The 16,929-nt window shown below is 40.5% G+C and overlaps 1 protein-coding gene across 1 annotated transcript in view; it reads right to left on the bottom strand.

Annotated features, from left to right (window-relative positions):
- The window catches only part of LOC140191308 (glutaminase liver isoform, mitochondrial-like), a 72,240-nt gene that overhangs the window by 38,064 nt on the left and 17,247 nt on the right, over positions 1 to 16,929 (bottom strand). The window contains exons 3-7 of the mRNA XM_072248584.1: positions 15,565 to 15,686; positions 9,146 to 9,275; positions 8,527 to 8,606; positions 6,601 to 6,764; positions 5,894 to 5,952 (exon numbers count right to left, since the gene is read on the bottom strand). Coding sequence (XP_072104685.1) covers positions 5,894 to 5,952; positions 6,601 to 6,764; positions 8,527 to 8,606; positions 9,146 to 9,275; positions 15,565 to 15,686 — 555 coding nt within the window. The remainder of the gene's footprint in view (positions 1 to 5,893; positions 5,953 to 6,600; positions 6,765 to 8,526; positions 8,607 to 9,145; positions 9,276 to 15,564; positions 15,687 to 16,929) is intronic.

The following is a 16,929-nucleotide window of genomic DNA, read 5'->3' as shown; positions in this document are numbered from 1 at the left end:
GGGCATTTTCATACCTTACAAGGCGCAGATTGGAAGTCTGTGTGGGGCGCCACTCCTCGCACAGACACTAGAGCAATGTGTGATTAAGTGCCTTGCTCAAGGACACAAACATGCTGCCACAACTGAAACTCAAACTAGCGACCTTCAGATCACTAGATGAACACTTTAACCACTTGGCCACGTGCCCAATTTTAATAATAAAAACATACAATAAATATGAATACACAAGATAGCTTATATACATAGATAGATCGAATGTCCATAGAGCAATGTGAGGCTGTACATAAGGTGACTGACAGGAAATAATAAAGTATAGTGGATTAGTGGGTGGAGGTTTTGATCAGTCTTATAGCTTGGAGAAAGTAACTGTTTTTGAGTTCTAAGGGAGCAAGTGCAGCTATTGCTAAGTGTGTGTGTCATCCAAAAATAGCACCATAAATAGAGATATATACATGGAGAGAAATGCGTTGAAATAAACTTTGACATCCTAATTAATCAAGACCTTATCAACCTCCACCTTAAATATACCCAGTGAGTTAGCCTGCACAGTTGTCTGTAGCAATGAGCTCCAAAGAAATTTTTCCTCATCTCTGTTCCAAAAGGATGGCCCTCTATTCTAAGACTGTCCCCTCTGGTCCTAGACTCCCCCACTATAGGAAACATCCTCTCCATGTCCGTTCTCTCTAGGTCTTTCAATATTTGATAGATTTCAATGAGATCCCCTCTCATTCTTCTGAACACCAGCAAGTACTGGCCCAGAGCCATCAAATGCACCTCATACATTAACCCTTTCATTCCTGGGATAATTTTTGTGAACCTCCTCTGGACCCTCTCCAACGTCAGCACATTTTTGCTTAGACAAGGGGCCCCAAACTGCTCACAATACTTCAAGTGCCGTCTTACCAATGCTTTATAAAGTTTCAGCATTACATCCTTGCTTTTATATTCTCGTCCTCAAGAAATGAGTGTGAACGTTGCATTTGCCTGCCTCATCACCAACTCAACCTGCAACTCACTCCCTTTAGGGAATCCTGCATGAGTACTACCAAGTCCCTTTGCACCTTTGATTTTTGAATTTTCTCTCCATTTAGAAAATAGTCCACACTTTTAATCCTTCTACCAAAGTGCATGACTATACACTTCCCTAAACCACAACTTTGCCCATTCTCCCAATGCATCTGTCCTTCTGCAGACTCCCTGCTTCCTCAACACTACCTGCCCCTCCACCTATCTTCATATTGTTTGCAAACCTGGCCACAAAGCCATCAATTCCTTCTTGCAGATCATTGACAAATAAAGTGAAAAGGAGCGGTCCCAACACTGACCCTTGCGAAACACCACTATTCACCAGCAGTCACAAATGGCCTCCTTTATTCTGACTCTTCGCCTCCTGCCAGTCAGAATCAAAATCAGATTTAATATCACCGGCGTATGTCGTGAAATTTGTTAACTTTACAGCCATAGTACAATGAAATATGTGATAAATAAATATGGAGGAAAAAACCTGAGTTACATTAAGTATAGATGTCTATTAAATGGTTAAGTTAAAATGAGTAAGTGTAAAATAACAGAAATAAAAAGTAGTGACACACTTAAAAAATGGTGGCGAACGCAGCAGACCAGGCAGCATCTCTAGGAAGAGGTACAGTCGACGTTTCGGGCCGAGACCCTTCGAGACCTGACGAAGGGTCTCGGCCCGAAATGTCAACTGTACCTCTTCCTAGAGATGCTGCCTGGTCTGCTGCGTTCACCAGCATTTTTTATGTGTTGCTTGAAATTCCATCATCTGCAGATTTCCTCATGTTTGCGTTTTTAAAAAGCAGTGAGGTAGTGTTCATGGGTTCAATGTCCATTTAGAATTCGGATGGCAGAGGGGAAGAAGCTGTTCCTGAACTTCTGAATGTGTGCCTTCAGGCTTCTGTACCTCCTACCTGACAGTAACAGGGTGAACAGTCACCCAATCCTCTATCCATGCTAGTACCTTTCCTGTCATACCATGGGCTCTTAGCTTGTCAAGCAGCCTCACGTGTGGCATCTTGTCAAAGGCCTTCTGAAAGTTCAAGTACACAACATCTACTGACTCTCCTTTGTCTATCATGTCATTTATTTCCTCAAAGAATTCCAACAGATCTGTCAGGCAAGATTTCCCTTAAGGAAGCCATGCCGACTTTGGCTTAAATATTATGTGCCTGCAAGTACCCTGAAACCTCATCCTTAATGAGGTTATTGGCCAAAGTAAGTTGGAAGGAGATGCTGGCAGGGATGACAGCAGAGGAACAATGGTGTGAGTTTCTGGGGGAAATGAGGAAGGTGCAGGATAGATGTATTTCAAAAACAAAGAAATACTCAAATGGCAAAATTGTATAACTAGTTGATAAGGGAAGTCAAAGCTAATGTAAAAGCAAAAGAGTGGGCATACAAACAAAGCAAAATTAGTGGGAAGCTAGAGGATTGGGAAGCTTTTAAAAACCTACAGACAGAATCATTAGGAGGGAAAAGATGAAATATGAAAACAAGCTTGCAAACAATATCAAAGTGGATAGTAAAAGCTTCAAGTATTTAAAAAAATAAAAGAGTGGATAAAAATAAAAGGATATGGGACCACTAGAAAACAAGGACAGAAAATTAATAACGGGGGAACAAGGAGATGGCAGATGAAATAAATGAGTATTTTGCATCAGTCTTCACTGTGGAAGACACTAGCAGTATGCCAGATGTTGAAGTGTGTGAGGGAAGAGAATTGAGTGCGGTTACTATTACAAGGGAGAAGGTGCTCAAAAAGCTGAAGGACCTAAGCATTCTAAGGGTACCTGGATTGGATGAACAGCACCCTAGGGTTCTGAAAGAGGCAGTGGTAGAGATTGTGGAGGCTTCAAAATTAGTCTTCAAAAATCATTGGACTCTGGCATGGTGCCAGAGAGCTGGAAAATTGCAAATATCATTCCACTCTTTAAGAAAGGAGGAAGACAGCAGAAGGAAAATTATAGACCAGTTAGCCTGACCTCAGTGGCTGGGAAGATATTGGAGCCAATTGTTAAGGATGAGGTTATGGAGTACTTGGTGACATAGCACAAGATAGGACAAAGTCAGCATGGTTTCCTTCAGGGAAAATCCTGCCTGATGAACCTGTTGGAATTCTTTGAGGAGATTACAAATAGGATAGACAAAGGAGATGTAGTGGATGTTGTATATTTGGATTTTCAGAAGGCCTTTGACAAGGTGCCACATGAGGCTGCTTACCAAGTTAAGAGCCCATGGTATTACAGGAAAGTTACTAACATGGTTAGAGCATTGGCTAATTGGTAGGAGGCAGCAAGTGAGAATAAAAGGATCCTTTTCTGGTTGGCTGCCAGTGACTAGTGGTGTTCCGCAGTCAGTGATGGGACCACTTCTTCTTATGCTGTATATTAATGGTTTAGATGATGGAATAGATGGCTTTGTTGCCAAGTTTGCAGATGTTACAAAGATTGGTGGAGGGGCTGGTAATACTGAGGAAACAGGAAGGCTGCAGAAGGACTTAGACTGATTAAGAGAATGTTCTTCTTTCAACCATGTGGGTTGCTGTGGATATTGCCCACAAAGGAAGTGAACAGACACCTTGCCATTAGGCAACATTACAAATCTATTTCTTGAAGTGATTGCAAAATATACCTTGGCATCAGACTTGATGTATGACCCTGGATTAAAAGACTGGAATGTGGTGCAAAGCAGCATTGGGTTTTAATCAGGCATACTGTAATATGTTTGACACTAACCAGGCGGTGTGAAATGAAACACACATACAAATGAGCTACTTGAAGATTGCCATAGCGATGGGGATGTGCAGCTGAAGGGTTCGTGACAAAGAAAAAGCTTTGTGTTTTCAAAAGGATTACGCAAAGTCAGTCAGTTTGGTTTCTGATTACCAGGTATTATTTCCTGACTAAACACAGGTTGTGTCAGCACCCCACTAAATGTATTTACCCTCCTCTAATGTGTCCGCTTGTCACTCTGCCTAAATGGAAACCAGTCTTACTCTGCAGTTTTTAATAGCCTGAATAAACTTGAGGGAAAGATCAGCATGAGTGTCTAGAATGGAGATTGACAACAATTGCAGCAAGAAGTGAAAAATTAGTACGTTTCTCAACAATTCTTTCCAGTCATAACACTGGACAACAACGATTTTGCTTTCTGAATACTTTTGGGTGCATCTTATGGATTTTGGACTGGTGGTCATGAAAATCACCATGGAAATTCCCTATAACACACCATTATTTTTGAAATCACCTATATTTGTTATTTCAATTTATAATTCAAGTCACAGTAACTGATGCCAAGATTATGGAAGGCATTTTTGTCAGCCCACAAACCAACCAGATCATCAATGTCAGGCAGTTCGAAGAACTTCTCGTGGGACCAGAGAAAATCACATGGAAGGCATTCAAGGATATTGAAAATTTTCTTGGCAGCCACAGAGCACCAAACTACATGCAGCTGGTTGACAACATACTTCAAGCAGACAAAACCATGAGGTGCAACATGTCACTACAGGTTCATTTTCTGCATTTCCATTTAGACTTCTCCCCTGTAAATCTGGTACTGTTGGTGACAAGCATGGTGAAAGGTTTCACCAGGACATTGTGGTCATGGAGAAACGGTATCAGGGCAACTGGAATCCATCAATGCTGGCTGATTATTGTAGGACAATAAAGCAAGAAGCCTCAGACACTGAGTACAAATGAAAATCATCAACAAATCATTTTAGCTTAGTTAAGCTATTGCAAAGCATCAGCACTGTTATGCAATTAAACACATTATATTCAATAAAAGTTAATTTCTTGTTTCTCCAAATTCCTACATGATACAAGTAGCCTGATATTATATTTGTGTGCAGCTGCAAGTGGCCTATCATAACTAAAAGAAATTCTGAGGAAGCAACACTCTCAAAAAATTTGTTGTCCAGTGTAATCTTTACATTATTTAAGTGAAATATTTATTGTTCAGAGTAGGTGGGTCACAGGCTTGACCCGTGGTCTGTGTTAGCTTCACACCAGCTCAGAGTCATAATTGCAGCACTGCTGAAGTGCAAAAGAATTTGGAGGAGAAAATTAGTTAGAAAGCAGGAATGTCTGTGGTTGGTGGAGTCACTTGACCATCCAGAACATCAGTGTTCTGGATTTCTGGGAATTCTTTATCAGCTGGAATTTTAGTGGAACTGCAAAAAGGAATGTTACTACCCATCCTTCTATATCACTTTGGTCAAAGGTCATTACCAAGACTGGTTCTTGACTGCCCAGCAATTTCTGAAATATAAACAAGACACAAAAGTATACATCAGTTCTGAAGTCACCATGACTGTGCATCATCTGGCTTTGGCAACTTTTGAGAAAATTGGCAAACGAATCACTCTGATTTAGCTGCAGCGTCATTATGTAGCCATCATCAATTAACTGTGATTTAGTACCTTACATTGGCTTAACCTTGGATTTGTGAGTAACTTCTTTGAGAATCCCAGTGAGATTAGGAATCTACCAGGCGGGACATCTTATAACTAAATTCACACTTGATTGCATCAGACCACCAAAATGCAGGATTGAATGTCCCAATTGGTATTTCTACCTGAGGCTTCCATTGTCTCTATCTTGTATGAGGCACAATATATTGAAAAAAGTAGCTGTTGTGACATCATTAGATTACTGTGACTGACCATTGTCGTCTTCAACAACACCTTGTTTATCTGACAAGGTTGCTTCTGACAGCGAGTATGCAGTACAAACAACATAGCAGTACCTTTGGTGATAGTTTTACTGTGTCTACAGCAGGGTCAAACTGCCCCACACATGTACTGGCTCATTCTCTGGTGGGCTTGCTTAACTTGGTTCTTCATTCTGTCTCAATAGCCATATTATCTTACCTTAATAAGTGAGGTAATAACGATTGCACCTGCATTTACCATGGGATTATGGGGCTTATCTAAAGACAAAATAGAATATTTAGATTAGCAGTATGAAGTGATCTTGTACAGTATTTTTTTAAATTGCACTGCTTGTCTTTGCTTCTGCTTTGGCAACCCAATGTGTAGCCATCTTTCAGCAGGCCAACCCATTAAGGTTCTATTGTCACAATTACCTAATGCCCATAAGATCTGATTATTGGGATATTACTGGCTCCTGTAAATGACCATAGCCTTTACAACATCATTTCAAACACTTAAGATGAGACAGATGGTACTTGTAGTACAATTGTTGTATTAAAAAAGCGGCAAAGCGGAGGCCCATTTCACTAATTATTTTCCTGCTGCATACAAGACTACAGGTGCCATATGTTCCTTTGAGATTTTCATGCCTTACGTTTATTTCCCTGATCTTTTTCAGTATAATGTTCAAACTCCGAGTATTTGATGCAATTCTTTTCTTTTTTTTGTTGATAACGGATGTATAATTAGTTCTAGTATTCCACAATAAATGAACGCTCTATAGCAACAGACTATGTGCAGGTGAGATGAATCTCCTTTGTGTATTCTGTTGCCAAGAGGTGATGGCGCCCTGGTCCCCTGAGCTTGTCAATTTGGTTAAGCCTAGGGTGCTTATTGAAACACTTGTATGTTGCTATGATACTCACCTTCTTCGTTCAAAAAGACTTTATTGAACCGTAGTCCGCTGGGTTCTTTGCCCACATACTGGTGAACATAGTCAGTGTTAAACTCATTAACAGCAATAGCATACTCCAATGGCTTGATGCAAGATTGTAAGCAGAAGGGAATTTTGGTATCTCCAATGGAGTGTCTAAAAAGAACAAAAAAAACAAAATGGATGTCTCCAGATTAGATAAATCTATATTTTCTAAATAAATACATTGAAAACTGATGCTGAAAAAAGATGTTTAATGCTGATAAATGTGAGGTGCTACATTTTGGTAGGACTAATCAAAATAGGACATACATGGTAAATGGTAGGGCATTGAAGAATGCAGTAGAACAGAGGGATCTAGGAATAATGGTGCAAAGTTCCCTGAAGGTGGAATCTCATGTGGATAGGGTGGTGAAGAAAGCTTTTGGTTTGCTGGCCTTTATAAATCAGAGCATTGAGTATAGGAGTTGGGATATAATGTTAAAATTGTACAAGGCATTGGTAAGACCAAAGTTGGAGTATTGTGTACAGTTCTGGTCACCGAATTATAGGAAAGATGTTAATAAAATTGAGAGAGTACAGAGGAGATTTACTGGAATGTTACCTGGGTTTCATCACCTAAGTTACAGAGAAAGATTGAACAAGTTGGGTCTTTATTCTTTGGAGCATAGAAGGTTGAGGGGGAACTTGATAGAGGTATTTAAAATTATGAGGGGGATACATAGAGTTGACGTGGATAGGCTTTTTCCATTGAGAGTGGGGGAGATTCAAACAAAAGGACATGAGTTGGGAGTTAAAGGGCAAAAGTTTAGGGGTAACATGAGGGGGAACTTCTTTACTCAGAGAGCGGTAGCTGTGTGGAACGAGCTTCCAGCAGAAATGGTTGAGGCAGGTTCGATGTTGTCGTTTAAAGTTAAATTGGATAGATATATGGACAGGAAAGGAATGGAGGGTTATGGGCTGAGTGCAGGTCGGTGGGACTAGGTGAGAGTAAACGTTCAGCACGGACTAGAAGGGCCGAGATGGCCTGTTTCCATGCTGTAATTGTTATATGGTTATATGATCTGGCTTTAATTCTGTTTTCACCTAGGCGAGGGAGAGGGAAAGGCCTGCCACTGGGCCTGGGGAATGTTAACCAAGTTTTCTGCATTTTGGATATGGACTTGGCCATTAGACTTTATCTTCAGTCTGATAGTTTCTTATATTCTGTGTTTTTCAACCGATCTTTCTTGTTTTATTTGTGTGCAGGGAAGGGGAATTTGGGAGTCGGTTTTTTTTGTGTGGGGAGGAGTGTTGATGATCGTGCTGCTGTCCGTTTCTTTCTTGGTTTTGTGGCTATCTGGAGAAGAAGAAATTCAGAGTTGCATACTTTAATGATAAATGAACCTTTGGACCCAGGTATTGGTGAAATGCACGGTACAATCATTTGGCTCATATTAGCAATTTTGTTTATCCAAATTGATATACAGAACCTCATTTAAACAGTTCCATACTGTTTTAATGAACCAACAGCAGTTCAAGGACAGCCTTCATTAACTCTTCAAATAGGGATATATGGAAAGTATGGTAATGATTAATGCAATTATGGACAAAGTGGCCATATATGGAGCAGGATGATTGAGTGGACCAACTCATCAGACATTCAACTTCCCAAGTAGTATCCCGAAAACTATCCTCCACTAGGTCTCACATAATCCATTGCAGTATTAATATTGTAAAGGTCTGAACAAGGAGGTTATCCTTTAGCCAAAACGTGCTTCTCTGAAAACATATCTCACTCTTATTTCATTTCCTGAGGGGATACAAGAGGAATACTTGGTGCTTTGCGAGATTTTCCCAGTTTGTTGTATTTCCCAGCTGTCTGACAAATTTACAATGTGATGACTCTCTGTTTGTGTTTGGTGATTTTAAAGCTTACCTCTGTCCATCCACTGTACAGAGAGAAACTCCCCAGAGATCTGGACTGAATTTGGTGAGCTGTGGGATGTAATCAGCAACCTGAAAACAACACAATCACATTGAAATTTGATTATTAGAAAGGTAACAGCAACTTACAGTTACATACTGCCTTTGATTTTGAAATGTGCTTTACGCTACGGAATAAATGAGTGTGTAAAACACACACAGAACTATAAATGGCATTAGAAAGGGTGGTTGGGTTTGGTTAAGGAAATAGACTATGAGGAGGATTTTAAAAAAAGAGACAAGATTTGTTTCATAGAGGGAGCTCCAAAACTAGGGGTATAGGTGGTTGAAAGCAGAGTGCCAGAGTAAAGGCACTAACGACACAGAGTTCAAGCATGTAATTAATAAGCTGAAGCCATACTGTCTGGTTGAAATCACATGGTCTTCATTCAGCACACTCAAGCATGGAACCTCACAATGTAGGAACTTAACCCAACGCCAAAACTAAGTTAAGTGACAACTGGTAGTGCCCTCATTTGACATCATTTTAATCAAATTCCACTTCCCTGTACCAACAGCACCCCCAATTCCATCTACAAACACAAAGGGGCCCCACCCTTCCAAGATCTTACCTTGCCACCAGTCTTCATTCTTGCATTCTCATAAAGCCGATTGATATGTGAGGAAAATAGCTCAAAGTCGGGAATGACAAATTTTTTCCTGAAGGCCTGGGTCAGTAGAACAATATTACTCCCAAAAAATCTTAAATAGAAAGAAGAAAAATAAAAGCATTATGTCAGCGTTGGCCCATGCGTTGAAGAAACACTCGGAACTATCTTCAGTAGATGCCATTGCTTACCGCATAGGCCTCCTGAAGCCTCTGAGGATGCTGTGGTCAGCATGGACCAGTTGGGGCTGAAAGGCCTGCTTCCGTGTTACATTACTCTATGACCAGAACACTGTTTCTTGAAAACCAGAAACACTAGGGACAGTATGAACCTTCCAGTATGTCCTTTGGTCAACTAATTTGGCGATTGAAAAAGGATCTAGTGCTTTCCCGACGTATTTGACCAATAAACTCTTCTCGGGCTTCCAGCCAGGTAGAGGTATCGATTATAACTGATGTCTTGATGACCAACCCCGCCATCGAAACATCAGTTATAATTGACACCTGTACGTGGCTGGAAGCCCGAGAAGAGTTTATTCATAATTTGTCAATAATTACATCCTGAGTTGCACCCTCTTAAGATAAGTGGTCCAGTTTCAAACACCTGTGAACCAGACTTGATACCTCGGTTTTCCGCATGAGATGGAAAAGGGTCTATCTCTTGGGGTGTGGTAATTCAGGCAGGCAAGTAGGGTTTCCAACTCTGGAAGGGTGCTTTCCTTGAGGTTTCATCAAATGATTTTCTACTGCAAGGCATACTAGGGATGATAGTGTTATACTTTAAAATAAGGGTCAGTTTTCTTATGGAAATATAACAATATTGGTAGGAATGGTGAGCTGCTAAGGAAGCTAACCCTTACTTTAAAGTATAGCACTGTCATCCCTAGTATAAAGCAGGGCAGTGCTGATCATTCCTAAAACAAAGATGACAAATGTGAGAATTTGCATTCCAGTAGCCAAGCATACTTGGCTTGCCCTGTTATCAGAACTGAGGTTTAACAAGTCTTCTGTACAGCTGCACAGAAACTAATTCAACTACTTGTCCAGTTAGTGGTTGAAGTGTTATCCTCCAGACCCATCCTTGTCAATTATAACTCCTCTTTCCTTATTATCATTTATTTTCTTATTTTATTGCTCCTACTCATGCTATGGCAGCACAAAACTGTTGCAAAATACAAAACCTCTTCAGCCTTCGTTGTTTGCTGCTGGTCTCCATCTCACTCCTGCTGCACCTGATGACTCTGTGATCTCTGTCTCGGAGGCCGATGTTAGGCTGTCTTTAAAGAGAGTGAACCCTCGCAAGGCAGAATGTACCGATGGAGTACCTGGTAAGGCTCTGAAAACCTGTGCTGACCAACTAGTGGGAGCATTCAAGGACATTTTCAGTCTCTCACTGCTACAGGTGGAAGTTCCCACTTGCTTCAAAAGGGCAACAATCATACTAGTGCCAAAGAAGAATAACGTGAGCTGCCTTAATGACTATCGCCCGGTAGCACTCACATCACAGTGATGAAACGCTTTGAGAGGTTGGTTATGACTAGACTGAATTCCTGCCTCAGCAAGGACCTGGACCCATTGCAATTTGCCTATCACCACAATAAGTCAATGGCAGATGCAATCTCAATGGCTCTCCATGTGGCTTTAGACCACCTGGACAACACAAGCACCTACATCAGGATTCTGTTCATCAACTATAGCTCAGCATTTAATACCATCCTGATTGAGGAGTTGCAGAACCTGGGCCTCTGTACCTCCCTCTGCAATTGGATCCTCGACTTCCTAACCAGAAGATCATGGTTTGTGTGGATTGGTGATAATATATCCTCCTCGCTGACAATCAACACTGGTGCACCTCAGGATGTGTTCTTAGCCCACAGCTCTGCTCTCTATACCCATGACTGTGTGGCTAGGCATAGCTCAAATACCATCTATAAATTTGCTGATGATACAACCATTGTTGGTAGAATCTCAGGTGGTGACGAGAGGGTGTACAGGAATGAGATATGCCAACTAGTGGAATGGTGCCGCAGCAACAACCTGGCACTCAACATCAGTAAGACAAAAGAGCTGATTGTGGACTTCAGGAAGGGTAAGATGAAGGAACACATACCAATCCTCATAGAGGGATCAGAAGTGGAGAGAGTGAACAGTTTCAAGTTCCTGGGTGTCAAAATCTCTGAGGATCTAACCTGGTCCCAACATATTGATGTAGTTATAAAGAAGGCAAGACAGCGGCTACACTTTATTAGGAGTTTGAAGAGATTTGGCATGTCAACAAATACACTCAAAAACTTCTATAGATGTACTGTGGAGAACATTCTGACAGGCTGCATCACTGTCTGGTAATGGGGGGGGGCTACTGCACAGGACCGAAAGAAGCTGCAGAGGGTTGTAAATTTAGTTGGCTCCATCTTGGGCACTAGCCTACAAATTACCCAGGACATCTTTAGGGAGTGGCGTCTCAGAAAGGCAGCGTCCATTATTAAGGATGTCCAGCACCCAGGGCATGCCCTTTTCTCACTGTTACCATCAGGTAGGAGGTACAGAAGCCTGAAGGCACACACTCAGCGATTCAGGAACAGCTTCTTCCCCTCTGCCATCCAATTCCTAAATGGACATTGAACCCATGAACACTACCTCACTTTTTTAATATATAGTATTTCTGTTTTTTTTGCACAATTTTTAATCTATTCAATATATGTATACTGTATAAAGTATACTGAATAAGAGTTACTTGTTTATGTATTATTATTTTTTCTTCTATATTATGTATTGCATTGAACTGCTGCTGCTAAGTTAACAAATTTCACATCACATGCTGGTGATAATAAACCTGATTCTGATTCTGATACCTCCCCAGGATAAATCATCCAATTGGACTAATCATGACTGTTGGTGAAACCCTTACCCCAATCCCCAGTATTTTTGTAATAAATTAAAATATTCAAAGAACACAAACAACATAGATTTGTCTCCTGATCGATGAAGCAAAATCTAGAAAAGTATCTTCATTTCCTGGAGACTCTGGGATTATTGGAAGCACTCACTTCAGCTATTAAAAACTATTCAAAATGCAAGTTCCAGCCAACTATTTACATTTATTTATATCTTCCTGTGTCTGGCAGCAAAGCAGGAAGAAATATTGGAAGTGAATTCCTCCAGTCAAAGGTTTGAAAGAATTAAAGTACTGTGTGTAATTGGACACAAAACAAATATAGAGGGTAATATGTTTATAAGTGAGTGTGTTATGAAAAATTATTTGCTAGTTAATTCTGTTTACTCTTACAAGAAGCTGGTTCACCTTCGAACAGTGTTTGATTCCAATTATGACATATACTACACTGAGTAAATATAAACTCTGGTCTTTAAATACCAACACATTGCAGCAAAATGGTTTATGACCTTTCTGACAGCAGTAAGCTCAGGGAAGTGCTTGGTCAGGGTAATCTATGCTCTGCCTGCTATTTCATCACCACAGTTAACTTATGAAACATATGAGGGGCCTGGCACCAGATTATTTTATAGATATTTGTCAGTTCACCTATGCATGCCCTCGCTGGTGCACCTGTTAGGATATTGATGATGAGTCCAGTAGGCACATGACCAGTAAGACACTGGAAAGGCTTGGTTCTTTATTCCAAAAATAATCATAAACACCCTAGAGCACGAGCTTAAAGTTGTTGAAGAGAAAGATGAATCCAAATCAGGTTTAATATAACTGACGTACGTCATGAAATTTGTCGTTTTGTGGCAGCATTACAATAAAATATATTAAAACACTAAAAATATGCATATATTTTATAAAAGATAAATATATATAATTAACTAAGTAGTGCAAAAAGAGAGCAAAAATAGTGAGGTAGTGTTCATGGGTTGGTTCATCGTCCATTCAGAAATCTGATGGTGGAGGGAAAGAAGGTGGGAGAGAAAGAGCATAATAATACATATTTTTTTTAAATCACTGAAGCAGTGAACCTGGACTTATGGTAAACAAAATGAAGGTTGCATTGAACGTGATCACTACATTTTGAAATCTTTTCCAAGAAGCAACGAGAATCCAAGTGCTATGGTAGGATTTGTTCAAAGAATATCCCTGATCCCTATCTCACAGCAGCCATTCTTCAGCCAATTTGATCACTCCATGGAATATCAAGAAACAGTTGGGTTCTCTAGAAGCAACAAACAGTTTTGAACCATACAAGGTCACAGCTGAATTACTGAACACTTGCACTCAAGAACTAGTCATGTCTCGAATAAGACTATCCCGATACAGATACAACACCGGCAACTTCTTGACAGTGGGGGAAAATTGCCTTCCACAGAAAGATGGAGAAATCCAATCTGGGAAAATCACCATCCTATTCGCAAAGTGATGGGAGATGTTGACACTGTCATCAAGCAGTGTTACTTGCCAATAACCTGCTTACTGATGTTCGGTTAGAGTTTCACTAGGAACATTTAGTTCCAAACCTTTTGCACATTGGTTGTCTGCTAGCCTTTGCTATGTATGAAGTGTTTTTCATAAATTCTAACATATTTCTTTATTTTCGTGTAAATGCCTGCAAGAAAATGAATCTCAAGGTAGTATATGGTGACATATACAGACTTTGATAATAAATTTAATTTGAACTTTGAACTTTGAACTTTGAAACTTCATTAACCTTGGTCCAAACATGGACCAGAGATCCAAATCCCAGAGGCAAGGTGCGAGGTACTTCCCTTGACACGAAGCTGCTGTTTGACTGAGTGTGACATTGAGGAAAGAAGTCAGTAGGAATTAAAGAGAGGATATTCAAATGACTGTAGCAATACTTCAGACAAAAGAAGATAGTTGGAGTTGTTAGGAGTCAATTATCACACAAGAAAACATTGTTAAAGAAATGGGAGTGTCTTAGGCCTAACCATCTTCAGTGGCTTCCAATTCAAGGTAAAAGTGAAGATGCCTGTGATAATTGTGCAATGGTCAATTCCCTTTGCAGTTCCTCAGCAAATGAAATAGTCTGTGCCGTTATACAGCAAGAGCTAGACAACAATTTGCCGCTCATTTGCTTGCCATCGACCAGCACTAAATTAGCAAGAATCTTATCATCTGATGAGATCTAGTGAAACTCCATCTTTAGATTTCACCCATTAAATGAGATGCAGGCTACTGTGGTTAACATAATTGTCATACCAACAGGCCTGCAATCCCAGAAACAGATATCCACTCTCGCTAATGCTTGCCGCTATTTGTTTATCTCTACTTAAAATGGTCGCTATCTATAACTTGAATCAAGCAAATCTCTGAGAGCTTGTCTGCTTTCACTGGGATTAGCTCTACCATTCTAGTTATTGTCATATTTCATTTGAAAGTCATTTGTCATAGAGTCATAGATGTTCTGAGACTTAATTTCTTTCCCACCCAAATATCTCTGAATATCTTGTCCCTTTACTAGAGTGCTCATTTTGCTGAGTTTATATTCTTCTTCATGCTTCTGATGGTGAAGCCCGTGCAAGTTAACCAGTGGGGTAGACTGAAAGGAAGGGAATAACCATCATTTGAAAATAATATAAACTTCGCCTCAGACGGTCCCAAGCCTCGCTGCAAAAGGAGGAGGGTTGGGCTCCATCCTGCAAAATCCCAGTGCTTCGAAAAAATGCCAACAGAAGCTCAAAAGACTTCATTCCTGGGAGAGGTAGGATCTTTGCCCAGAAGAATAATGAAGTCATGTGGTGAAAGCAGAAACCACAGAGCCTATCTACCTTCGATCAGCCCAGAACAGAGGACTCTGGCAAGCTGCTGTTGTTGGCCTACACCCCAACAGGAGTCATACGCTGAAGAAGAAGAAAATAATATGGATGGTTTAATATCTCAATTTGTCCATAGAAGCTACTACAGCAGGTTTTTAATTGCTGATCTACGTAGACCTATTCCAAGATCAGTGCAAGTGCTTTGCCACACAATACTGGGCAAGTGTCTTGGGCACTCTCTATATGTATGTGCCTGAGAGTTTTGCACAGTACTGTATTTGTTAACGTGGAGCGGAGAGCAACTTTGTAAATCAGGCAAGAGCAAAGGATGTTGGGAATGGCAAGGATGGAGCGTCACAGGAGGGGTGTGGGACAGGTGGCAGAGAATGAATGCTGAGGGAAGAGGTGGTACAGGTTCAGACACACCCAGGCCTGGTCATGATTATGGCATTTAAGTAACTAGAGTTGCTTTAGTGTTAGTGACTTATTGAAATCCACCCTTTGTCCTGAAAATGTTGTCAAATTACCGCTGTGGAATTGTAATCAGACAATATTTTCTGAAACTATCAGTTCAATTATAAACACAAGACAAATGAATGTGAGGTAAGGTTTGTTTTCAAAATAAATTTTTGAGTAAAGGATAATAATAAATACTTTTTGAAGAGGTGTCTGTCCAGCGAGACGCTACTTGAGGAACTCTGAACTGTCTGACGTAAGAGGTCCATGCAGCATTTCAGCCGGGGGTCGGAGGTCAATAGTCCTGTTGATTTCAATGCCTGCATTTAAGATACAACACACACTTGAGAATAGGCTTGAATCAAACAACATGAAAATCTGTAAGGTATCTGGACATTTTGAAATGAGTGCAGCTTGAAGAAAATGCAGGAAGTCTACAAAAAAAGACAAAAGCAATGTTTTACTTTAGCAACTTATTGACAGAAAAACTTTCTTCTTTCCATGTCACCAATTTCCCTCTACTGCAGTTTTTTCCCTCCTGAAGGTAGTCTACGATTCTTGCAGAGTTATGATTTTGCTGGGGATAATCTAGCCATGACAACTCAGCTTAGGCTGCTGTCTATCAGCATTGGAGTGGTCATGGCCAACTGACCTGTGTCAGCATTTCTGCCAACTGATCTTCTCATTTGGTTCTCAAAAAATCAGAACCCTAAAGAACATTTTACCCCTCCTTCCACAATGCATGATTGAATAGGCCATTTTCTATGCCTCTTTTGCCACCCTAACTGTGGCTAATCAATTTACAAGAACAAAATAATGAGAAATGATGCATTGATGTACCCCTGACAGGGCATTCCATGCACTCACCACTCTCAGTGTGAAGAAAAACTACTTCTGACATCCCTCCTATACCTCTAATCACCTTAAAACCATGCCTCCCTATATTAGCCATTTCCACCCTGGGAAAAAGGCTCTGGCTGTCCACTCGATCTATGTCTCTTATCATCCTGTACACTTCTATCAAGTCATCTTTCATCCTTCTCTCCAGAGAGAAAAGCCCGAGCTCGCTCAATCTGTCCTCACAAGACATGCTCTCTAATCTAGGCAGCATCCTGGTAAGTCCTCCGCACCCTCTCAAAAGCTTCCACATTCTTCCTATAATGAGGTGACCAACACTGAACATAATACTCCAAGTGTGGTCTAACCAGAGTTTTACAGAGCTGCAATGTTACTTCACAGCTCTTGAACTCCATCCCTTGACTAATAAAGGGTAAATCATCATGCACCTTCTTAACCATCCTATCAACCTGCGCAGCAACTTTGAGAGGTCTATGTTGTTTGTAAACTAACTATGAGAGACCAACAGAACAAAACTCAATGTTGCTTGTACTTGTTACATTAAATTCGAAGTTCTGTCTAGTGCATCATTATAAAGCTGATATAGAGGCATCTAGTCTGCTTCCTAATGACTGAGTTAATAACCCTGTTCCCTAACATAGTTTTGAACTGAACAGGTTTGTGAATAATCTTTGTGTTTACTAAATTCAGATTGGTGGTAGGGTT

This window comes from Mobula birostris, chromosome X (genome assembly GCF_030028105.1).
Source record: "Mobula birostris isolate sMobBir1 chromosome X, sMobBir1.hap1, whole genome shotgun sequence".
Lineage (NCBI taxonomy): Eukaryota > Metazoa > Chordata > Chondrichthyes > Myliobatiformes > Myliobatidae > Mobula > Mobula birostris.
This window is presented reverse-complemented; position numbering and strand designations above follow the sequence as displayed.